Here is a 26,878-nt window from a genome sequence, read left to right as displayed (position 1 = left end):
ACCATCACACTCTCGCCCTGGGTTCATGATTGGACCGAAGTTATTTGGTCACGCCCCTCTACGACCGTGAGCTATGAGAGAAGTAAGCGAATCAGGCAGTGCCAGTTAACAGGGATAAAAATGTTCTCGTCAAGAAATCAACCATTGCGAAAGTAAACATGGATTGAGCACATCTATGACTATGAATTCTACCCTGAGGCTAGACGAATCCGCGAAATTTCCGGGTGTCTATCCATGATGCGCGACAGACACGGTAAACAAGACCTAACTCTACCGGCTCTGGAAGCCAACTGACAAGTCTCAACTTGTTCAAACTCGACACTGACTATCTCAACGGACCAGGCTTTAGAGCTTATTATTACTTCAAATAGATGAAGCGTCAGCGGTTGCTGCTATCAAAATTCATTCACCGAATTTCCCTCCTCCCCCCAAAAGAATTGAGCAGCTAAAGACATTTCCGAAAACCCTCCCAAAAATGATTTTAATAATGGATGGTGCACATCGCTGTCTAAGAGAGAATTATGAAGGAGATCAGTTCGAATGTGATATAAGTAGGGGAATGCAGATTTCGCGAAAAGATTTTGAGACCATATGAAAGTTAAAACACTGTAGCACCGTCTGTGTTTCGTGATTGGGTGAGTTTCTCCCAGGTACATGTCAATTGTAAAAAACACCAATCACAGTGATTCAATGAGGAATTTAACGCGTCCTGATTGGCTCGGTCAAATAAGTCAATGACTTCTCTCGCAGACGGCCGCCAATCACAAGGAAGAGACCACAGGTGCGGGTATACCTAGTTGCAGTCTAATAAGTGTTCGAATCTTTTCGCGAGAAATGCCTGCCCCTAGATATAAGCTTATTTTATTACTTTGTTCGTAATAAATAGAGACATGAAAATATGGCGGATTCAATTCGCGATATGCTAAAATTCAAACAGTTATACACCAATGCTGCTTCTGCCATTGGCTCACAACTCATCTTCAGGACTCTGGGCCAATAAGAAACACTCAAAAAAATCTGTAACGAATCACAGGCTACTACGTTGGGACGTCTCGCACGACAGCAGCCAATAAGTGGGTGACATTTGACCGAGTATACATAGAACTGTGGAGTTCATCCTAGCGGTCATTTTACCCGCGAATTTTTCCGGTCCCTAGTAATAAAATTATTCTCCGTTTTTTTGGTCATATCCTGTATCAGAGGCCCCTGGTAAACACCGAGCTGCACAGATGCTCGTCGCGCCGGTGTACTTGGTCCTTGGTCCGTCCCTGACGGAGCGCAGTGTTGGTAAACACCGCCACAAGCCATGGCTGCTTGTCTTGTTTGCCCGGGTCGGCAGCCATACCTGTAATCGCCGCGATGCGCCGTGTTTGGCTAAGGTAATCGAGGATGTGTTTACCGCCGGAACCGAACTGCCGCGCCCCACCCGGCGGGCTGTTCCAGGCGATTTGCATCCGGTTAGCATAATGCGATATGTGAAGGCGGGGCCGCCCAGCGCAGCGCGGTCAAATGGACCGTGGCGCCACCGGCGAATAATTCAAACATGTCGCAGCGGTGATGTAATTATGCTTTTGGAATTAGCGTGGCGCGACCGGGCAGCCTCGTGAGTTTATTGGCTGTTTTCCGTGTCGGGACACCGTTTCAACCTTTAAAAAGCCAATGTGTTTGCCAGCCCGAGCAGAGAAGAGCATTTAAATCGGAAGCACTGTAAAAATTACAACAACCTAACACGCTTTATACCAACTAAACTAGTAATGCTCTCTCTCCGTCTCTGTTTCTCTTTCTCTCTCTCTGGCCGCTCCAACACCAGTGCAGTCAGAACCGAGAAAATAAATCAAAAGAAAAGTTAGCTGTAATATTACCAAGTCAGAATATACAATAAACCACTAAACGATGTAGGATCATACAAGTAAACATGCGTAGGGATCGGAAAAATTCGCGTGGTTTCATTTCGCGAAAGGCTAGAATCCAAACACACTAATCATTTTGCTGTTTCAGTGATTGGGCCACAGGTTATATGAACGACTCTGGGCCGATGGAAAGAAAAACACAGCGAAAAATAAGTATCTAATTTAAAAGCTCCCCAGTTAACAGGTGTCACGAGACAGTAGTCATTTTCCCGAGTTCGTATAGGATCGCGGAGTCTATCCTAGATGTCATCGAAACCGCGAATTGGTTTGGTCCCTAAACATGAGGTATATTTAGAAAACAGTAATTGGAACAAACTGGTGGATCATTCAAAATCTGTTACTGCTGGTAAAGTACTTTTTTTTAAATATAGGTTTCAGTCTAAATTCGACCGTAAAACTTTGGTCGCAGGTTCATCACTACAAAACAAGTTAAAGACATCTATACGACTTATGGATAGAGACCGGAAAAATTCGCGAGTTCAATAACCTCCAGGATAGACTCCACAATCCTATGCACACTCGGGAAAATGCCACCTGTACATTGGCTGCTGACTTGTGAGTCGTCTCGACTGGGAGGCCTGTGATTCGACACTTCTATGAGTGAGTGTCTCTATTCCTCTAGATTAACAGTGAACCAATGGCAGAAGCAGCATTAAGGTATAATTATTTGAATTTTAGCATAACATGGATGAAGGTTTTTCTCAAGGCTGTTATAAGTCTTTGAAGTTTAAGCGGAACAACATTTTTACTGTAAATAACAGAGAAAGTTATTAAGGTTTAACACTGAGCGTCTGAATTAAATCATGTCTAATTGAATGAAGTTCTACAACCACCGCGAATTAAGTCTCTGTCACAAAGATTTTTCTTTGAATTAATTCGGGTTGGTAACATGCCACAAAAATATGTGGAAAATAAAGGTGTTTATTCTTAATTAATTCAAGAAGGTAATTTTACTGCAGCGACAAATTTTGCCGTTGTTGTTGGTTCAATTAAACATAATCCAGACTCTCTGTGTTCTGAGATACCTAACTTCCAGTTTGGACAGCCCTCGCGGTGTTACCTCCTGGGACGAGTACATACAAGTACGTACTTCAGTGAATCCTGATACGACCTCAGCAGGCTTAAAAGCTTGGTCTGACGCTTTTATATAGGGGAAAAAATCAATAATTATGGGGCAGGCGTTTTTTCGCGAAAAATTCTGAACGCCTATTAGACTGCAACAAGTTATACCCGCACCAGAGGTTTCTTGCTTGTGATCGGCGGTCGCCTGCGAGAGAAGTCGTTGCCTCGTTTGACTGAGTCACTCAGCACGCGTTTGCTTCTACACTCAGTCACTGTGATCGGTGTTGTAACACTTGACGTGTACCTGAAGGAAATTCACCCAATAATGAAACACAGACGATGATAGAGTGTTTTTAACTTTCAGCTAGTGTCTGAAACTTTTCTCGAAATGTGCATTCCCTTACGTATTTTAGTCTATAGCGAAATTAAACCACGAGTTTTTCCTGTCTGTTCGTTCCGTTGTTTATTGTAGATTACTGGGTTAGCAAATAATTGTTTGATTTTAAGAGTTCGAGCAGCTGAAAGATAAAATTTTGTGACGTTAAAATGTGGATTTGAAAATGTCGAAAGTCACAATTTATTTGAACTCCAATAAATTTTCAGAAAGAAAAAAAATTCGATGTTAAACATAATTTGTATCTAACCGCACTGTTTTTAATATCAAACTAAGTGGTTTAACTTCAGTGTCCTAAATGTTTAAGAAGTATGCACCATTTTTGTAAAAAAAAAATATTTATTATAAGTACGGACTGGAACATTACGCTTTCTAAGTGACCTCCCTGGGGTGCCTTAGATTCGGAACTTCTTTTGTTGAGAGTTTTACAGTGGCTCAGAGTCCTTCGAATAAGCTGTGGCACAATAACTGATGCAGCAAAACGTTAAAAGTGTTTGGATTCTAGCATGTTGCGAAATGAAACCGCGAATTTTTCCGGTCTCTACAAACAAGTAGGAGCATTAATATTTCGCGAAAAGATTCCCAGACTAGCTTATAGTTAAAATACTGTAGCATCGTCTGTGTTTCGTGATTGGGTGAATTTTCTTTAAGTACATGTCGGTTGTTTCAACACCAATCACAGTGATTCAGTGCGGAAGCAAACGCGTCATGAGTGGCTCGGTCAAATAGGGCAATGGTTTCTCTTGCAGACGGCCGCCAATCACAAGGAAGAAATTGCTGGCGTGGGTATACGTTGTTGTAGGCGTTCAGTAGGCGTTCAGATTTTTACGCGAAAAATACCTGCCCCTACAAATAAGTCTTCGTGAACAATAATAGATCAGGTGAGTTTCGAAACAAAAATTAAAAACTTGTATATTTTTTTGTTTTGAATATAGTATAACACCTATGCCACTGATCATCAGGTGAAAAATCCAATAAAAATTTAAGAATATTAAAATTTGTTATAGTATACAATTATAAAAGATCCTGAAATTTCGTGAATTCAGTTGGTGTCAGGCAAAAATAAAGCCTTGTGTTTTATCTACCTACCATTGCTTTCCTATTGGCTTATTTCATGGCGGGAACATTTTTAATCTCTTTAATTGGCACTGGCTGATTCACTGATTTCTCTCCTAGCGGGGCGCCATTGGCCCACAGTCGCCGAGGGGGCGTGTCCAGATAACTGCGGTCCAATAAAGGACACAGGACAAGCGTACGAACAGTTGCATTCTATCTTGCGACCAAATTGATCCGCGAAATTTCCGTACCTCTGACGATCATGATTTTTTTTCTTAGCACGCAAACAAATGACAGTTGCTCAAAGTTAACCCGTTATGACATTTATTCTTTAAATTAACAAACTCATCCCAACTCATTACTGTATATTCCCCTGGTAACGGTGCTTAACTTTAAACCGTCAATTTTTAATCCGTGGATGGTAATTGAAATGAACTATTCCCTGTTCGAACAATCAACTGAAACAAGAATATTTATCTGTTCCTGCGACTGCAAAAGCATTTAGTGGAGACACTGACTTACATTGCACTCGGTCATGTCGAAAATCAATTAGAAAAACATATTTATTTAATTTTATGTACCTTAAAATAAGTAGGCTAACTGTAAAAAAACTAAGATATCTGCGTTACTTTCAGTTTTATATTTTCAACTGCCTGAGTATGGTTAGTATAAAACATTAAGCTCGTTGTGTAGTACAATTTCAAATACGCCTAAAGGATTTAAAATGAGTTGGAAAATAAGCGGGACTTTTGACATTTCTCAATTAAATGTGAACCAGTTGTAAATCCTGACAAATAAAAAAGGAGAGAAATGTTCGAGTTGAGTAAAATATGTTTGAACAGTGCAAAACCAATTATGAAATCTTGGTAAATAAAACAAAATAATTTGCATTGAGCAGTTTTTTTTCCCCCTCTCGTTCACTCGATTCAGCTCTGTGTTTGGTTAGCAGAATAACAATTTGCTTTTTCGTACATCAAAGTTTGTCGAGACAACAATGTATTTAGCAACATCAAATACGTATTTTTTTCGTTGATTACACAAGCATTTAGTCGTATCCAACAACTTTTTTTCCAGACGCAATGCCTGCTGGGTAATGAGCTTTTTGGCCGGCTGGAGTTCAGTGTTTACGAGATAAACAATCCCGTGTTGTTTATTTTATTTCTCAAACAGTAAACTCATTGCCGTTACGTATTCATATATATATATATATATATATATATATATATATATATATATATTCAAATTTACTCACTAAGAGCTTATGTTTTAGGTCAAAAAATTTTATGAGATAAAAAAAGGGGTTACGCATGGAACCACTGTCTGTAAAAATATTTTAGGGACTTTAGAGGAAAAAAATTGAATTATGGTAAATGTATTTAATTTCAGGTAAGTATCAGAAGTCTATACTACTACGATAATCATTTTAAGAAAAATTGTATCTTAAAGAAAATTCATGATAAAAACTTTGATAAATACATTAATATTTTTGAAATACAATGGAAAATCGGGCTGTTGTAATATTGTTTCAGGTAATGATAATAACGAATTATCGTTACACAAGAGGCCTCGAATAACCGATATATAATTCATACATCTTTCCCAGTCTAAGATGGATGAAACAGTTCACTTTTTATGGAATATTTGGTTTCAAACATTTATCCAAAAATTTTTGCTTAAATTATTGGAATAAATTCATTTTTGCGTGCGTAGGCCGTTTACTAAAACAATGGACAAAAAATGTACGCAATCACATAAAATATCGCCAGTTCATAGGGAAAACAGTGCAGAATTTACAACATCAGAAATACTTAGAGAGTAGTACCTACTGAGTAGTAAGAAGGAAATGTTCATAATACTTGGTTTGGACCAATATCCTGTTTGAAGTGGACTCAGATATAGAGTTGTTTGCCATATAATTTTTAACGAAATCCGACATTTATGTCCAAACTAAGTTTTGCCAATATGTTTTCAAACAAATATTTGTGCTGACAACAAATATACAGTTCTTTAGTATCAAAAAAAGGATAATAGTGGCAGAAATGTTTGCGGTTACTAATGCATTGTTTCTGTAAGACTACAGAATTATTTGTTGTAATTCGAAATATTTGGTAACGTGAAGTGACAGTCTCAGAACTATTTTTTTTTATTCTTAAAATGCAACTTAAAGACCTTTACATGTTGAATCTTGAATTACAGTACAGAAGAATAGGTGCAACTGTTGTTCAAATATTTTTTACGTACGTAAGAAATATTTTTCTTCCACATGAATTCAACAGAGACAAACAGGTGCTATTGTTTCGAGGATTCAATGGGTAGCAAAGTTGACTTGAAACACACGTTGATGATTAAACTTCACTCCCTAGACGACCATGAGTCAGTTATGAACAAGAAGCAGTTACCTAATCACGTTTAAACTGATTATACATAAGCAAGTTGAGTTTAGCTTGGCGAGAAATTAACCCGAAACATGTGCGTGACACTTCAAATAGTTTAATACTAAAAGAAAAAAATCTACTTGTACTTGAATGTAATAATGGTAAATATAACTTGTTCCTATAAGAAGTAAAAACAACTGCGCTACATTCATTACACTGAAAATGATATGCAATTGTGGCCCCGGGCACGAAATTTTATTTATAATTCATTAATAATAAAGCTCCTCGCGATAAACAAAGTAAAATATGTATTAACGAGTGCCTGGTTTTCGCTGAAGACAATGAGCGTAACGGGACACAACGTAGTGGGACAATGTGCGTAACGGGACACTTTTTCGTACGTGCAACCGGCGTTCATCGATTTATTAGACGATGTCACGTCAAAAACATTGCCTACAGTGGAACAGCGGCGCTGTTGCGCAAAGAACCAACACATTTGTTCTTAAATAAAACATAGGATAAAACGTCCCTAAAGGAGGAAACAAGAAATATTAAGTGTCCGCCGAAGAAGATTAAAAGGATGTGATGGGGAAAAAAATGTTTGAAACAAAGCGCATATAGACTTCGGGTTGAAAGTGGATGGCCCGGTGAAAAAAAAGTGAGGGTGAAAGATGAATTCTAGGGGAGAGGAAATGTATGTGTGAGAGAAAGAAAGAGAGAGAGACGTAATGAAGTTTCGGCTCGCGAACGAGTAGAAGATCTTGCACTGACAACATACGGGAAAACAAAAGTTGACAGACGAATCAACACACAACCTCACATGACTTCGGTAACAAAGTTTCGCCGGTTCAAGGATTTCTTCAGGATGCCCCTTTTTTATATAGTTATATATAAAAAACTAACTTCTCCAGGATCTTCTTTTGTAATTTTTCACTGATTGAAACATGCCGTGAAATAAACACCAGTATCAGTTTTGACTCTTCCGAACAGTGTCATAATCACCACGGGCTTACGTATTCTTCATAGCAGTGACAAAATTGTTTGCACAGTTAGAAAACAGTCTGGAAACCATGCACAAAGCAGAGTTTCGTTGATAACACTCAGAGGCAACCCCATAGACCAAATCCAGCCTCCCGTGCCATAAAATACAACTATGCTCAAAAATACTTTACACACCAGCATTGCAATATTACTAGAGGCAGTAATTTTTTTCGCTTGATAATATGTTCGCTTACTAGACTTCAATACGTATTTCAGCAGCGTCATTTATTCACACATTGTGATTGGAGGGCGTTTGCAAGAGAAGCCCTTACCTTATTCGGCCAGGCCATTTAGAGCACGTTTGTTTCCGCACAGAATTGTTGTTATTCGTGGCCGACAGTGGGCATGCACCGGAAAGAAATTCAACCAATCACTAGAGACCTGCAAAATTCGCGGTTTAGATGGCCTTCATGATAGACTGCACATACCCCTGTACAATCGGGCAAATAACGCAAGTTCATTGGCTGCCGACTTGTAAGTCGTCTCAGCTGGTTTGTCTGTGATTCGATCCTTCTTTGGTTGAGGGTTTATATCTGGTTGAGATTCGTCCAGATGAACAGTAAGCCAATAGCAAAATTATCTAAGAGGTATATGTGTTTGAATTCTAGCCTATCACAGAATGAATCCGCGAATTTTGCAGGTCTCTACCAATCACTAATCACAGGTGATGACATAGCCTTCAGTGTTTGAACAGACAGTTTGTCTCGAAATATATTTGTGGATTATCGCTGGCCAAAAAAATAACCCAGAATGAACACGAGATGCACTACAAATTTTTTCGTATATGTTTCCCTCTTATATTACGAAAGTTCACTCAGTAAATGGTAAAATTTAATTTTCTACCACCCCCTCCTTCCTTGTACACCCTTAGAATGAGTGGCCTCCTACGGAATATTCGTCAACGTAAATAGGTGTATTTACGAAATATGGTAAACGCAGGTAGTCACGGAATTTTCGCAGGTAACTCCCTGTTATTTCATGTTAATGTGATTATTAATATTTATGAGGAAATAGAGTTAGTAAAATGAAGCTTTTGAAAAAAAAATTCGTGACGTGGAAAATTTCATCTATATCTGGGGATCAAAAAATTCACAAATTCATTTTGCGATAGGATGGAATTCAAACATGTTTACTTTTGTTCTTGTTCTGTAATCGGGCCACAGTTGGTATATTATCAGTAGAGACCTGCAAAATTCGCGGATTCATTCGGTGATAGGCTAGAATTAAAACACATATACCTCTTAGATAATTTTGCTATTGGCTTACTGTTCATCTGGACGAATCTCAACCAGATATAAACCCTCAACCAAAGAAGGATCGAATCACAGACAAACCAGCTGAGACGACTTACAAGTTGGCAGCCAATGAACTTGCGTTATTTGCCCGAGTGTACAGGGGTATGTGCAGTCTATCCTGAAGGCCATCGAAACCACGAATTTTGCAGGTCTCTAATTATCAGTAAAGATACTTACAAAATTTGCTCATTGTATTTTCAACAGACTATAATGCAAATTTTTGTATATTTTATTATCGTTTATCATTATTTGACATGCCCTAAATTATTGGAAGCCACTAACAAAATTTGCAAAATAGGTGTAACCAGTAGACAGAAATTATGAAAGAGGAAAGAATACAGCAGCAGAGAATCAAATAATTACACCAACCTGATTATATACAATAATATGGATTCCAACCTGGTTGCAGAAAATAAATGAATTTGTTAGAACTCTAATAAATTATGAATGGCTCAGAGCCAAAGGAAACACTTAAACGTAATATGTAGAGGTACGGAAATTTCGCGGATCAATTTGGTCGCAATATAGAATGCAAGTGTTCGTACGCTTGTCCTGTGTCCTTTATTGGACCGCAGTTATCTGGACACGCCCCCTCGGCGACTGTGGGCCAATGGCGCCCCGCTGGGAGAGAAATCAGCGAATCAGCCAGTGCCAATTAAAGAGATTAAAATGGTTCTCGCCATGAAATAAGCCAATAGGAAAGCAATGGTAGGTAGATAAAACACCAGGCTTTGGATTTCTGCCTGACACCAACTGAATTCACGAAATTTCAGGATCTTTAGTAATATGTATCGAATCACAGTACGTAGACGTGCGGAGGATTGTGCATCTTATCTTAGAGCAAGGTGACTGGCATCAGGGTCACAGTGACACCGGATTGACATTTTTTCTAACTAGGCTACTTGATTGAAATTTCCTGACCTAACAAAAATATCACGCATTTTCTGACCTGTTCCTCGTACATCCCTAATTTATTTACAATTTATAGTTTTTTTGCTGTTTCGGATTGACCGTTCGTATGCAGTCTTCGTCTTCAATAAGAAATCAATGAAAATTCGGTTTTTCCAAAATTTCTGAAAAAGGTTTCTTCAGTTTTGAGCAAACCTAATTTTAATTAAATTAATGATGTAATACTAAGCATAAAGTGTTTCAAGACGAAGGCTACATACGAACTGTTAATAAAATAAATAGTAGGTCTATGACTAGAGACTGGAAAAATTCGCGCTTTTGATGACCTCTAGGATAGACTGCACAACCCTCTACATACTCAGGTAAATGCCACTTGCTCCTTGGCTATTGACTCGTGACACTTGTCAACTGGGACGCTTGCGATTCGATACTTTTTTGGTTGAAGGTTTCCCATTGGCTAAAAGTCCTTCAGATAATCTCTAAGCCAATCACAGAAGCAATATAAATGTACAGTGGTTTGGATTCTAGCATATCGTGAAATGAATCTGCAAATTTTCCGGTCTCTACCTATGACACATTGTTTCATGATTTCAGTACATGCTAGGAAATACATAAAAAATATTTTTTTAACATCTGAATTTAGTTATTATATTAATTCATCTAAAATAATGTGTAAAACAGGAAATATTATAAGCAAAATAATTTTGTGATTCTACCTCGTAAACGCACGACGTGTTTCGCGCTCTCGTTTTAACGATGTGCGACGGCGAAATATAGGCTTGAAAGGGGGAGGGGCGGAACCGGGCGAAAGAGCGAGGGAGCAGTGGAACTCAAGAAAGGGTAGGAGGGGGTGGGTAAGAAAGTAAGAGAAAATTAGTTTGAGCCAGAACTTCCCTAGTTGCTCCCCGCCTTCCCTTCTCGAAAAGCTCTTCTGGCGCTTCCCAACCGGCGAAGAAGGGGGGAACTCGGTTGTCAGGGAGAGTGTGGAGGGAGGGGTGGCGGGGGTGGGGGTAAATTCCCTCCCCTCCACAAGTCTCGAGATCCCCCTAGACATCTTCCCGGGGCGAGAGAGAACCGTTGCCGCCTCTAATCTACATGGCCGCCCAATGTCTACAACGGCCGCGCCTTTCAATGGCATCCAATCCCATCACCCCCCCCCCTCCCCCCCTCCGCCACCCCGCCCCCACCTCCCGCACCACCAATACAGGGAACTGGTTTCCTGGGGACTGATTAGTTCCGAAGAGCGGCGTGATGGATGACGCCAGCAGCCGGTAAACAGCGCCATCCGAGCGAGTTTCGTCGTATGACGTCAGAATCGTCGAGGCGTGAGCCCGGCCCATTCTGTCATTTTTCTGACCTCCCACGACCTACGCCTGTCTCGAGGCCAGCGCCGCTCCGATCCGAAATAATTTTAAATCAACAATGTGGCCGTTTACGTGTGAACTTATACACCGCCTTTTTTTTTTTTTTTAATTTTGAGTAATATTTTAATGGTTTCGAGGTAAACGGTAACAAGTCACATTTTCGGCCATTTAAATGTTATCCTATTCGGAAGAGAAAAAAAAAAGAATCAAATAACAATTTTAGTAACAAGTCTTAGCTTTGCATTCATGAACTTGGGTCAGTATCAGTATTTCAAAAATATCAAAACTTGAATTTGACATAAATTCGCTAGTAAATAAATTAATCATCTCCTTTCGACTTCTGTAAAAGACAAATTTTGACTTGTGACCATCTATTTCGTTACAGACTTTACTGCAAACTATAATACTTAATCACATTTATTATTAGTTCTCATAATTATATGCTACGCTCCAAAAAAACTCGAGGCCAGAAATTAATTTGCAAAAAATGAAAGCAATAATGTACATCCAGGATGGAGACATCTGCCAATTAACAAATTATGCTGCCCTCATTTTGTAAAAGAATGTGGATTTTATCCTTGTGCTGGTAAATAACGCGATTTGTGTGGGTCTCATGGGGTATTTATTCTATGGTCATCGAAGAACAGGTATATATTTTAAATATCAAATACACCATTTAAATACGTCACGCGACTGTCCATTGGATTTCCTTGCTCTATCAAAGTAATGCATAAGTATAGACATATAATTTTCGGCATACTCTACGTTTAATAAAGATTGCAGATTTCGCGGCCATTGTCTGGAGTTGCTTGGCTTCTGGGTTGTAGCCGCGTTGAAGGCCTTGTAGTCGCCATCATCAGAGTGGCATTTACCTGATTTCTCCTTAGAGGAGAGTGTTTCCTGATTGGTTGCAGCTGTGGGCAAATCAGAGGCTTCCTTTCTTCTGGTTGGTGTAATGGTTTGGCCAATCGGAGCTGGGCTTCTGTGATTGGTTGCGGCTGCACTTACTCCCCCTCTCAGGCGAGAGTATTTAAAGGCAGGAGAATTCCCAAGAACCTCGGTAGGTAACAGCTACCCTGATGATGGCGACTGAAAGTTCGACCGAAACGTCGCCGTGGCTGCAACTCAGAAGCCAAGAAAATCCATAATCTACGTTCGTTTGTATGCTTATTTCACTAAATTATTAACATGTAGTTATCATTATATAAATGAAGCAATGTCCTTTCCTTGAAATCTCTGTTTTATGTAAGATGAGGAATTTGCTTAATTCGCACTCAATAAAGTTCAGATATTTTAATGATGCAACTGAAAAGCTACAAAAACTATTTTTTTTTTTAGTTTCATATTTCCGAACCCTAGTAACCGTTGTCCATTTTGTTGCTAAGCGTTCTGATGAACTCAGCAAATAGTCCCTTGTACCTATATCGTCGATAATACATAGTATTATCACCATACAGTGGTGGGCAGAAATTTGATACTTTATATTTTTATCTCTGTGGAAAAAAATACCCTCTTTTATTAATGAAATATATTAACTACCTATATTCCAAATTGTGTCAAATTCGGGTAAGTAGTAACGAGAACAAAAACTGTCTCAATATTAGAATGTATCAGTTAATCGTATTCAATATATTTTTTTAACCGTTTGATAAGCTTCAGAGAAATAATTTTATTTTATAAAAGAAAACATACTCCTATTTATTTAACTCTTTGAGAGGTTAAATTGAGAAAAATGAAAAAGAAATGCTATGTAGGCTAATTGTTTAGAGTTTGCGCAGATCTTCTTTATTGAAATTTTAATTAAGTCAGCCGGAGCTGGTCAGCAGACGAGGGTTCCCACACTCTTCCTTCAGCCAACTTCCCTGACATTAACCTGTCTGGCGGTTTTCTTTTGGGCACGACAATAAATAGCCAGTTCACACGTTTGCACGCAGGCTGAAAAAAATACAACTGTATATTTCTTTGAACAGTATTTTGTTTTTGTTTGTGCTTCAAATTTATTCACGTTGTTTGTATCAAATACGTTTAAATATTTGTTTTATTAGTGATACGAATTACTTACGGCTCGCGAAACATATGATTAAAATACGTATAAAGTTTAAGACGTTAAGATACTACATAGAATGTAAAAATTACTGATACTGTTTTTCAAATCCAAAGTTTGAGCGTTTTCCCTGTATTTTTGAGGCAATTTATTTCAATTCTCTCTGCTGTCCCTGTTTTTCAGGTTTTCCCTGTCTGCTGTCAAATCCATATATATATATATACACACATACATACATACATATGAGAATAAAAAAGATAACATACCTATCTCATCTGTAGAAATGTCATTTTTTTTTGTAAAATTTTACTCTTTAACATTTTTTAGTGCTACTCTGCTGTGTTTGGTATTTCAAAACTTAATTTTCCTTAATAATCAAATAAAACAATAGTTTTGAAGATGAATTTTCCAAGACGTCAGAAAATCTTTAAAGATTTTCTATTTAAGATGCTGTTATTTCATTCAAAATTACGGAGTTTTCACTAACGGGGAGTCACATATCCCACACCACCCAAATACCTTAGGTCAAGCCCCCTCTCCATAGTTAGAAGCCGCGTACGCGACTGACCCTGGCAGACATTAGCGCGGCGTGCCACGAACCCCTGCCTGGTTGATTACAATGGCCACGCGGGATTGTGGGGGGTGGGAAGGGGTGGTGAAACGTTGTGAAAAATGGCGCCTTGGTTTATCGACAGCGCATGCGCGCGCCCCGATGCAACCAGCAGTGGGCGGGAGGGTAGGTACATGCTGGGGAGGGGAGGCGAGAGACTGTCGTGAGAGGGGAAGTAATACCAGCCACGTGAACTGTCAGCAACCTACATCTTTAAAAATTTAAGGTGAATATTTCTTGCTGTGTTAATGACTGAGGAGTTCGTCTTAGATGTAACTGAAATTACTGGTTTTTCCATTCATACACCTTGACCAGGAATCACGTCGCAATTTGCCCTAAATTGTTGTAAAAAATAAACTGAAAGAGCACAAAATTGGATAGCCGGACTGTGATTCGTACTCAGCAGCTCCGGTGATGTTATGATGTTAGCACTGCGCGCCGCTTGTTCCGTGTGTTTGGCGCTTGAAGCTTGGACTCAACAATGATCTGCCTCATCCGTTAGTCAATCACGTGACATACAGCCAATCAGATAGCCCGGACAATTCCATCCGTCTGTGCTGATGAAACGACCTCCCAAATGTTAGCAAGTTATCTACTGCCGGCTAAACCTTACTAACTTAAAAGGTAATTTTAAGTTTGTTTGATTTGTTTATCTCCTTCAACTGAATGTTTTAACATTATATTTGAATATAGTTTTAACATTTAAAAACCTTAATAAATATCAGAGCGAAAAGAAATTGAGTTAAACGATTTATTGCATTCTTAACTTTCATGATCGTCTGTGTAATATAAACGTGCAAGATAGTTTTTTTTACCATTATTCTGTTGGCAGCATCAGAATGTATCAGAATGCATCAGAAAGTATTTGAAGGACGGGCGCATCATTGTGAGTCCACCTTAACAGTGATTTTATTTGTAGAGACTGTAAATACCACGTTATTTGCCACTTTGCCACCTCCACGATAAAATCCTCTGTGTAATTAGTCGATTAGCTGTTGTCGCTGCAATCTGACCTGTTTGTGCTTTCGTTTTGGCTTCCAGTCCTTTAGGTCGTATTTAAAAACTTGTGAACCAATGATAGAAGTCATTTAAATGTGTAAGAGTGTGAATTAAATTCTATCACAGAATACTTTGCGAATTTTGCAGGTCTTTATTTGTTCATAATTTAAATCTTGGTACGTGATCTAAGAATTACTGTTCAAATATATTTATTTAAAACCATACTTGAACATACGAATTCGTTGAGGCACAAGTATTAGCCTATATTGATACCTATCCTATCCTGAAGTTGTTCGAGGGAGAGTTCCGTAAAAATAATTACAGTTGCAACCATCATAAAAAATAATTTCATTGTATATGTACTATAGTTCGCAAGGGAAATTTCTTTGACAACCAGGCACCGTAAGTTTCATGCAGTACGGCAAGTTATGCATAAAACCTGGCAAATTTATCATAATTATTTAGTTCATAGTTTAAAAATTAGTTAAATTCAAAGGGTTATCGTTTTTTACCTTAAAATCACTATTGAAAACCCTGATTAAATTCTAATCACATCATATACAGCTGAATGCCAAATGATCACAATGCCATGGACTTACAAATCTGATTTCAAAGTTAATTCAAACCAAATGGTACTCAATGGCCGTGATAGTCTGGGATCCATGATGATGCGGCAGCACCAACACCCCTGCATCCAACAATTTACGAACACTGACAAGACAATAAAAACGTCTGTATGGTAATCTTCAGAATTTTATCAATGGAGCATGCGTGCCTGCAGATTTATTTACTCGAATTTATTTCAAATTATTCAGTTTTCATGAAAGAAGGCAAAATACGTTTACTAATCCATTTATTATAAAAACAATGTATCAACATATTAGAATAAAACCAATATCCCCACAGTTATTTTAAAAATTCGTCTCATTCAGCATTTTTGTGCACGCCGCCAGTCACATTAGCGACATAAGAAGGGAGGAAAATGTGAACAAAATGCTCGATAGTCCAAGTCACCGAAACGTCAACTATCCGAAATCCTCACTATACCTATCTTTCTCCCCTCCACCCTCACGTGGCCGGTCAGCATCATACACTCAACCCTCTCTGTGCACGTCGTCAATAGGATAGTGGGGGTACCGAAGGAGTGGGTGAGAAGACTTCACCAACTGATAGACCAATAAAATTTACCAAAATGCCAATTCTCCGAAACCCTCCCACTATATATTACCCCTCCGCCTCCAAGTTACTTGTCGACGGCAGACACTCACCCATATTGTGCACATCGTCAAACACATAGTCGACGTATTGAAGGGGTGGGTGGGAAGGTCTCACCAAATGATGGACCAGGAAAGTCACCGAAAAGTTAACTCTCCGAATTCCTTACCCTTATGTTTATCCCCTCCACCTCCACACGGTGGGTCAGCGGCAGACACCCCTCTTGTGCACGTTGTCAATCACATAGTCGATGTACTGAAGGAGTAGATAGGAAGGCCTCGCCAACTGATAGACCAGGAAAGTCACCTCTCCGAAACGTCAATTCTCCGAAATCCTTACCGTATCTCTCTCCCCTCCACCTCCATGTGGCTGGTCGACTGCAGACACTCACCCCTCTTGTGCACTTCGTCAGTCACATAGTCAACGTACTGAAGGAGTGGTTGGGAAGGCCTCACCAACTGATGGACCAGGAAAGTCACCTCTCCGAAACGTCAACTCTCCGAAACCCTCACCCTTGTGTTCATCCCCTCCACTCACCCCTCTTGTGCACGTCGTCGCGGGCCACCTGGCCGGGCAGCACCGCGGCGGCGGGGTTGGGCGCCAGGCCCAGGTGCGGCGTGGGCGGCGCCCCCGGGTACCACGCCCAGCCGGGGGCCTGGCCGTTGAACATCCTCAGCTTGTCGTACACCGACTCGCTCTGCGCCGACACCTGCTGCTCCTTCTGCGCGGCCAGGTTGCGCAGCACCCGGTTTATGGAAGACACCTGCGGGCAGAGACAGCGCCTTCAGCCAACACTCCACTGCAGGCATGCGCCGTCCCACGCTGAGACTGCAGTGACAATCCGGCAGACAGGCACTGCTCACCTGCAGGGACCACAAGCCAACAAAGCAACAAGACAATTACATAAATACATAGGCATAAATGGACATCAGATATTTACAGAACAACAAAAAAACACTAAAACAAACACTTGGGTGCCGCAGTGCGCTGTTGCCAGATCTCAGATCTCTCACTCGTACGACAAAGTTCTCCAGATGTGCTTCTTTGGAATTTTGTGTGCACGCACTGTAAAAAAAAATATATATATCCCTTTTTGCACAGTCTACAGGCGTAGGTTATACATTTAGAAGTACCTATTTCTTCTGGAAATATTTTGGAAACTTCTAAAAACTTCTGGAACATTTTAAGAACTTAATATACATAGCATATTTGTGTTCTCCGGTATTACAAAATGATCGATTAAATATTTTGCTCATTTTCCATGCGGCGAAAATATTAAGAATATTTTTAACTAGATGTATACAGCATTCATCAGTTTACAACGCATCATTTAATAACATAGAACGAATTCCATATTATATGCCAACTAAGGTACCCATGTTTTTACGGTAATAATTCGTTTCATCAAAAACTGTTTTATTCAAAGTTTTAAATGAGGTTTAGGATTCATACAATAAATTATAACAAGTAAGTATTATTTTTACTTTAATATATGGTTATTTCCACCCCTTGCAATATTGGGTGGATTAACGAAAACAATTTTTAGAATAATTTAAGTCAATATTTAGACAGTTAAACAAAAATAATAATGGAAACCATATTGTACCAGGTAGGGAAGTTTTATTTATTTTCTCATTCCAACCCCAGGATTTTTCAGCCCTTTGCTATAATTGTCTGTATTATTAAAAAAATTGTTTCAGACAAAAGGTTTGGATAAAAATTATAAGATTCACAAACATTTTGAACGGAATTGATAGTGTTCTTCCTAAGAGAGTTATGATTTTTTTTTTAAATTCCACTCCTTACTTTTTAAACCCCTTGTAGAAATGGTTCGTCCAGTCAAAAAAAAATTTTCAGGTAAAAGTTTTAGATAAATATTATAAGAGTAATACAAAATTTGCACAAATTGATTGTTGATGTTCCTTGTTTTATTCAACCCCTTTAATAAATACGAAGTAGCGTTGGTTAAATTTACCCATAGTTGAACATTTAAGAATGCTGTTAACATAGTGAACAAAAAAAACTGTAAACTCATAATTTATTTACCATACTTTGCGACATTTTCGTACCTCCTCCCACAAAATAATCTATTTAGATTAAATTATTTTTTCCAATCTTTATTATCTATCCATGAAACAAAAAAAAAATTTCCACAGAACACATCTGTGCCACCACACTCAAATATTTTTCTCTCAATTCACGCAGACATCACACATTTTAGTATTTTAAAGTGCACGAATAATAAGCATGTTAAATTTGTAATGTGATTTCTATAATTAATTAAATAAATCTAAAACAAATGTCTTAGAAATTTTGGCGGAACTACGAAAAATAATATTTCTTTTGTAAATGCTAGTCTATAGGATCACGTTATTTTCAAATATGTAATTTTTTTTCTCCGTGTGTAACTTGAAACGAGGCCAGAAGATTCTGTTCTGAAAAGTACCGCTCGGGTCCGGGAAGTGGGTGATCAATACCCAGCGCGCTCCTTACCGGCACTGTTGCCATTCACCGCAAAGGCTGTAACAAACGCATTGTGCATTGTCGGGTCGGGTCACAATGCCCCCCGGCTCGATGCGAGGGTAGGGGCGGAGGAGGGGAGGGGGGGAAGGTGGGCATGTGCCCGGAGTCGCAACATGTGCCAGCGGCCCGCCCACTTATCTTCCCCTCGGATGGGCGATTGTGGCCGGCACAAAACACTCCTCCCAACATCGTCCCCACTTCCCCACACAACCCTGGATCCGCCTTCGTGACGCCCAGTGAGACGTAATAGATTTGCCTTTTTTCTTCTCCTCTACCCCCTCTCCAACGCACCACCAAAACACAAGTTCTTGTTCCTTGTACGGACCAGTCGTGTGCCACAGGGTGCACAGAAAAAAAATGTTCGTTATAATTAAAAACAAAAATAATTGGTTGTCTGTAAAGTCGGTTCACGGACGATAGTTTAACGTGACAACGTCATAAGAAATTATTGCATACTTTTATGAATAAAATTGAATCATTTATATTGAATTATCACTATTTTGTATGGATACAAAGAAGAAGTGAAATGAAATCTGCAATTTAATTTATAAATCTACTTTTATTTGCACTCATTAATTCAAATATATTTATTACTTTAACGAAGAGATTATTTTAACTATAACTTTTATACATGTTTGCTATTTAACTTCTTTCAGTATGTGTTATACTGTTAAAGATAGGACGATGATAGGAAAAGTAGGAACCGAATGGGAGTGTTTCAAGTTTAATGTACCTCGAAAAAGTCAAATCAATGGTTGTTCCAATCGAGTGGTAGAGAGATAGATGCGGCGCAAGCGTACAATGGGCGTAACGGGACAATGAGCCATTCTTTTTCGTGCGTGCAACCGGCGTTCATCGATTTATTAGACGTTGTCACGTCGAAAAAAAATACTTTTTATGTATGTTGAATAAATATAACAACCTTTTTTTTTGGCCTAGTCAAATTTGATGACCAACAAAATTGATTTGTTACACTCCACAAAATGTACAGTTAAGTTGGGAAAAAAAAGTCATATTGTTGTGTCAACAAAATTTGTCTATTTCGCCGTATATAAACAAACATTTTGCTGACGCAAACAAATCCTTTCTCTCGATGAGTTGCGCAATAGCGGCCCGCCTGTCTTCACAGGAATAAGTAGAAGCTCTATTATTTCGCGGATTCACTGGGCAGGTGGAAAAGTAGACTTGAAGCAACATATACATCTGCTTCGCGTTGATGCTTGAACTACAGTTCTCTTGGCGACCCTGAGCCAATTGCGAACAAGGATAAGAAGTAGTTGCCCAATCACGTTTGACCCGCCAAAGGATGAGATTTGCTATCGACCAATTTGAACTCTAATAATAATGTGGGCGTGTTTTACAGTACTCGACAGAGATGTATAACATCTAACCTTGATGACGAGAAAATTCATGTGTTCTCATGTTGCAAATACCCTTATGATACGAAACTCGGACACGAAATTTAACGTAGAATTCTTCAAAATAATACCGACCGTAATTAATATACCTACACTAAAACTGTGTTTTCAACTACATTTCTGGACGCGAATCACACGTAGTTTCCGCGCCCGCCGCTAGAATTCGCTGCCGGATCAGCTACGTCGACCATCGAATCATTCGAACTTTAGAGCGAAATTTAATTCCATATAATCGAACGACTTCGATAAAAGCGAAAAAGACTCGAAATACCACTAAACTCCGGCTATGTGCTTGATTTTCGACAAGGAATTTTACTAAAGCGATCATGTTAAATTTAATTAATCAGTTAATACTATAAAGTTTTCCTTTGGTTTTGGGAGTACTGGTTCCCGCCATTCGCCACAGATGGCAGCACCGTGTACCGAGAGCTAAGATAGGCTTCAGTCAGTCTAGCCTGGAGTGAAATGAACACGCGGAATAATCGTGGTCTTCGCATGCGGACACATCCTGTACATCCAATTTTCGCAGGCGCGTCGGAGATGAATGTGTCTCGCGACGGGGCTTTTGTGAGACGGCGGTTCTTTGTAGCGGGAGATACTCTCAGTTTTCTGCAGGAGGGAAAAGGGGAAGGGCGTGTTGAAGGAAACGCTATCCCCAGGTACACCTCGAGAGCGCTGTCGGGAAGGATAGCGTCGCGGAGAGGTTTGACGTCTGTGCGCGTGTGTGCGCGGGACACGCTGTATACAGTATACAGGGTGCCACGCGCAGCGGGGGGAAAACAATGGTGAACCGCGTGGTTTTTGCAACAGCGACAAGGATGGCAGTTCAAGTGTTTCGCAGCTGTCTCCCCCCTTCCCCCTTACCAGGAGCCATGCCACAACGTCGCATCTGCTGACTTTTTTTTTTTCCGTCCGACCATGCTGTTCGACACGTTTTCTGCATTAAGGCCATTCCGCAGCCAGGGGGTGGCCACATCTGCATGATACACGGTATTTACGTGAAGCCTTTTTGACATGAATTTCCGACAGGAATATGAATGTCTCTAATCTCGGGTTGGGTGTCACTTCTGGTGAGGATTCGACACCGCTTAAAAACCTGTTACCTATGAAAGCTATAGCTTAGTAGAACAGACTTTTCTCGTAGTCATTACGTGTGACTCACCCTGTTAACATTTGCAGTGATGACGTAATGAGCGTTGAAGCGGAGCGTCGAATTGAAGTCAGTGAGTGAGAGTTGAAAATCCGAAAGTAATAAACCGATTTGCATGATTTGAAGTTTAATTTGCTCGTGAGTGAGCACTGGGGTGATTTTTTTTAGTTGAGCGGAATAACTGTTAGGTTAGTAACTTGGGTTTTGGAGCCATTAATCGCAAAATGCCTAAGCGAAAACTGGTTATGTCGGAGGTGAGAAAGAAAACAAGCAACATCGCCCAAGAAGAAGCAATTTAAAAAGCAGAGGAGTGAAGTAGGTATCAAATGAAGCAAATAGTAGCCAGAGAAATGGGCCAGTGGGGCAAAACAAGCCCCCGAACGAGGCGCGATATTTGCGCTCGAGCGAGCCCCGCGAGAAGCGACGGGGAATGCAGTATATTGTTTGGTAATGGACGTGGATATGCTCTCTGATGATTCTGATGTATATATGGAGTCAGTTGAGCCAGTGGTTGTGAATTATGGGCCGGGTTTGTCGCGGTCTGGTGTCGCAATATTTCTGGCGTGGCCGCCCCGACCATCAAGTAAGACGTTCATCGAAATCACGTAAAAAAAATAAAGCAAAATCAATTTTGTTAAATTATTTTATTTATTTCATACACAACATTCCCGCGAAGAAAATTCCTGAAACTACGGGAAAGATATTGCAACTTTGTACAACACATGGCTATGGTAATCTATACTTACATATAACAAATATGCTTTTAGAGATAATACTAAGTATTTCTTACGAGAGTTAGTGCGTTATTATATATCTTAATTGATGTTTTATTCAAGCAATTTTTTTAAAACCATGGAAAATACATTCAAATATTAATACTGGAAAAATATTTTTTTTTGGAACGGTTTACAAATAACTTTAACTATTGGAGGTACTGGGACAACTCAAAGCATAAATGCACCGGATAAGAATCCGGACGCAGTATTACTGCAAACACTATTTTGTGTAGTGTAACATTTGTTGTCATGTAAATTTACAAATGTGAAAATATTTGTGATTGGACCTTGCGTGTTCCTGTTCCATTTCCGAATAAAAATTACAATGCACCAGATCGATGTCACGTCTGGTCTGACAGTAGACTTACCTTAAAAATAAAACCACGATGAATAAAAACTAAGTAGGTATTCTAGTAGCACTGGTGAACTGATTAAATTGACGAATAAGCAAAATTTTCAGTTTTAACTGAGACATGTAAGTTCAAGTCTCTGGAAACAGCAGTGCGTATCCGCTTTTGCGTGGTGCAAAAAAAAAACTATTTTATTTATTATTTATTTCCCGACTTGCAGCAACGATATAAGTGGAGTCTTGCATTATAATACTTCGAACAAGAAGAATCACATCTAAAAAATACAAAGGGCTGTGTTAAACTTCAAAAGGATCATTCCTTTTTTTAAAAAAAAAAAGTCTTGAAAAATTCAACAGTGACTGTCGTTTCCAAATATACACAAAAAATTGAATTACAGACAACAATCTTTCTGTATAGCATGACATATTCAAGATTTTATTTTCCTCAAGTCTAAAGAGTTTATTAATAAATAAGATTATTTTTTTACTTTCTTACGTTCGCATGTCTCAACACGGTATCCCATTAAACAAGGCGAAACGGGTTTTCAGAAGTAATTTGCTTGATCTGTCGGAAATATGAAAGACGGCGAAATATTTACGCGGATAGCAAAATTGTGAAAATAAACTTTATAAAGAATCTTAAGAACTATTAGTCATTGCTAACAGCAACATAGACGTTTTTAAACATATAAATGACACGTTTCACGAGAATTTTTATTTAAATTAATCAAATACATTAATTGCTTTAAGTTAATAATGAGTAAAATATATATTTTTAATCTTTGTATCTAAAAAGAACATCTTAAATTTTGGAGGTGTTAATATTGATACGAGTGGGGGGAAAAAAGGGTCGAAAATTATATCCCATTGAATTAAATCCAGTATTATTTATTAACTCTTTTTCATACTGTTGGTTGAATTACAACACCTCAAATGTCTGTTCACAAATTAATCACTCTCATTAAGTCCACAGTTAACTTTCACCACTGGAGCTCTAACCCAATAGTGGCTCTCTCTACTGCTCGTCTCTTAGAGCTCACCTTTGTTCCAACACACTGCCTCGCACCACTCACTCGTCCGTCGCACTCGAATACCTTTGCTCGTCGTCCGCTTTTGCTTCCAAGGAGTCACTTTCTCTGTATCTCTCTCTCTCTCTCTCTCTCTCTTCACTTCACCGCCACGGTGGCCGGCGTCGCCGTTTTTATACTCCTCAATCTCTCTTCTGGAATGGTCTCGTACTCCTTCGAAGTGTCGTATCATCAGGGTCGACTTGACACCCGAAGCTCCCAGAACAATGGTATCCCAGTTACGCCACTTCTCACTAGTGAAGCTCTGGGAACGTGCCTAACCCCACAGCGCTCTGGGGAATGCCGTAGCGGGGGAAGGGGGGTAGCGTGGTGCCGTAGCTAATCGACTTAGGCGTGTCTTGGCAATGGACCGCTCCCCACCTGCAAGCAAGCGCGCGGTTTGGCTGGCGTGCATCTTGCTAGAATCTCGTAAAACTTGGTTGGAAGGGACTATACTTATAAAACAAAACATTTTTATAACATGATACTTTGTTTATAATGAAAACTAAGCAGAAGTACGGTATGGCATTTTTATAAAGTTAATACATATATGTATAAGACACTTTTATGCTATTGTAATCACTACTGTAGTCATTTACATAAAACGTATTTTATTTATTAGCTTAGGTCTAACATATAATTAGAGGTTTTGTATGGTATATGTTTTTACCCTATGTAGTCTGGGATATAAATTTTAGATTGTGCTACGACGACTATTAGTAATACATTTCAGTAATAAACCACACAGATGGTTTTTACTGTTAATTGGTTCCATAGTATCTAGCAATTAGACGAAAAGAATAAAAGTGAGATATTTAAATTATATATAATTCTGTGTGCTCGTTATAGATCAGACTGGGTATTTCAACATATAAATTTATCCCGAAGGCGAATAAGTCAGCTAGAAAACTAGTAATGAAAGCTAGCATATTAGTTATGAATGCTAGCAAACAAGTTATGAAAGATAGCAAACTAGTTTTGAAAGCTAGCAAACTAGTTATGAAAGCTAGCAAAATAGAAATGGAAGCAAGAAAATTATAAATGAAAGTTAATAAACTAGCTAACTTCACATGGTTGTTTCTACATATTAACGCCGAATTATTTACATAATGAGTTTGGCGGTGGGTCCTTTTGTGACTATGGTCCCTGAAGTGTCTCGCTCATATGGCGGAGGTCGCGGGTTCTGATCCCATACCGGAATGACTCATATGTATGAGGACCAGGTTGGTATCACCTAGCCCATTGAAGATGCATAACCTTGTGATGAAAAACCCTGGATTTATTTAAGAATTACATTTTTAGGAATTACGACTGGTACTACATCCCTACACGAGGAAGGTGGTTGTATTAAAGATTTATTACTACTTGTGTCTGATTCCTGGTTTCGGGAGTCTCTAATATTTCTCTATAGCGCAACGTATGTTAGTATATGTAAGGTGTTTTTAAACCCCAACTGACATTTTGTCCAAAAATACACTAATAATATTTCATGTTTAATGGAAAAGTTTGAATTAAAATAAATACAAGTAAACTATAAATATATTACTTAAATGTTTTCTTTATCACTTAGATGATGTTTGTTTGAAGTAAAAAACTTTTAAACTCAGTTCGTAAATAACTATTTAACTAACATGTGCAATCGTTTACCTTATAGGTATAAACATAACATTAGGCAGCAGCGTTAAGTAAGTACTTGTTCTTGACGTTATTGGCCGTGTTTCATCACTAAAAAACTTCAGTAACGACCATTAAAAAAAGACCACAATTCGCACTAAGTTACAAACAACAGTGCTTAAACAATTGTTTTCCTGGCAACGTATCGTCTGACAGTTCTCAAAGGTAAACCATCATGGTTGACGAATCCTTCTACCACTGCTGTTTCTTCAACAGTGTTTGAGATTTTTCGTAACCAAACATCTTGTGTAGCTTTGCAAGTGACAGTGGTGAAATGGGTATCACTAAAGAGCGGAATAATTCACGGGTTCACTGACCTCGAAGATAGACTTCACAGATTATCCTCTCAAACTCGGGGAAAATGTCACCTGTTCATTGGTTGCTGGCTTGTGAGACATCTCAACTGGGTTGTCTGTGATGCGGCATTTTCTTGGTTTAGCGTTTCTCGTTGGCTCACAAGTCTTCAGATAAAATATGGGCCAATCACAGAGGTATATATTTTTATTTTAGCCTATCGCGAAATGAATCCGCGAATTTTTTCCGGTGTCTACGTATCAATGATAAATTTAGCCCAGACAAATTCGTGGATTCATTTGCAATAACCTCAAATTCAGATACACATGCTTTTAAGTTGTTTTGGCTTTTGGCTCACTGTTCGTCTGGATGACTCTGGGCCGTTGAGAAACTCTGAGCCAAAGAATAATCGAATCCCAGGCAAACCAGCTGAGACGACTAACAAGTCAGCAACCAATGAACTGGCTTTATTTGCCCAAGTGTGCAGGGAGGACTGTGTAGTCTATCCTGAAGGTTATCGATACCGCGAAATGTTCTGATTCCCAATGCTATTACTTAGGGGCATGTATTTTTCGCGAAAAAATCTGATCGCCTTATAGACTGCAAAAAGGTATACCCGCAGCAGCGGTTTCTTACTTGTGATTGGCGGCCGTCGACGAGAGAAGTCGTTGCCATATTGGACCCGGCCAATCAGGACGCGCTTGCTTGCGCACTGAATTACTGTGATTGGTTTATGAAACGATCGACATAAAATCGGAAAGAAACTACCCAATCACGAAACACAGTTGATGCTACAGTGTTTTAACTTTCAACTGGTCTCGGAATCTTTTCGCGAAATATGCATGCCCCTACTAATACTGGGAGAACGGTGAAAGTTGTGCCAAGTTGCACGGCACGAACTATAGCCTACCTTCAAGTACATCAGTCAGCGTCTACAATGGGGGTGTTTACTCGAAAGGTTGACTTCGCAAGAGCGCAGTTACTCGTGGCTGAAGCGGTTGCGACAAACACTCGGCTTGAAAGGCGGGCGCGGAAGTCCATAGTGGTCCGCGCAGGGGGGGGGGGGGGGAAGTAAGTAGAAGTGTATGCAAGTTCCGGGGCCAGCTCCGAGCTAATGCACTCGGCGCGGCGAGAAAGGGCCACTCGATCGGTAACAATGGCCCTTACAGCAGGTTGAGTTCAGGAGCCGAGACGAGAGTTGCCTCGGGGTACGTGGACGGGGGGGGGGGAGGGGTAGTGAAGGAGGGCGTACTCGCCAGGACCGGGGTCGGAGACGCTGAGTGGCTTGTTTGTTTATCCATCAGTCCTGAGATAGATTAGTCTCGCGTCCGCTTCCCTGCCCCTGGAACAAGA

At 39.5% G+C, this 26,878-nt stretch overlaps 1 protein-coding gene across 1 annotated transcript in view; it reads right to left on the bottom strand.

Moving 5' to 3' along the window:
- The window catches only part of LOC134539669 (paired box protein Pax-6-like), a 247,352-nt gene that overhangs the window by 89,875 nt on the left and 130,599 nt on the right, over positions 1-26,878 (bottom strand). The window contains exons 5-6 of the mRNA XM_063381856.1: positions 16,812-17,037; positions 16,765-16,769 (exon numbers count right to left, since the gene is read on the bottom strand). Coding sequence (XP_063237926.1) covers positions 16,765-16,769; positions 16,812-17,037 — 231 coding nt within the window. The remainder of the gene's footprint in view (positions 1-16,764; positions 16,770-16,811; positions 17,038-26,878) is intronic.

This window comes from Bacillus rossius, chromosome 15 (genome assembly GCF_032445375.1).
Source record: "Bacillus rossius redtenbacheri isolate Brsri chromosome 15, Brsri_v3, whole genome shotgun sequence".
NCBI classification, from domain to species: Eukaryota; Metazoa; Arthropoda; class Insecta; order Phasmatodea; family Bacillidae; genus Bacillus; species Bacillus rossius.
This window is presented reverse-complemented; position numbering and strand designations above follow the sequence as displayed.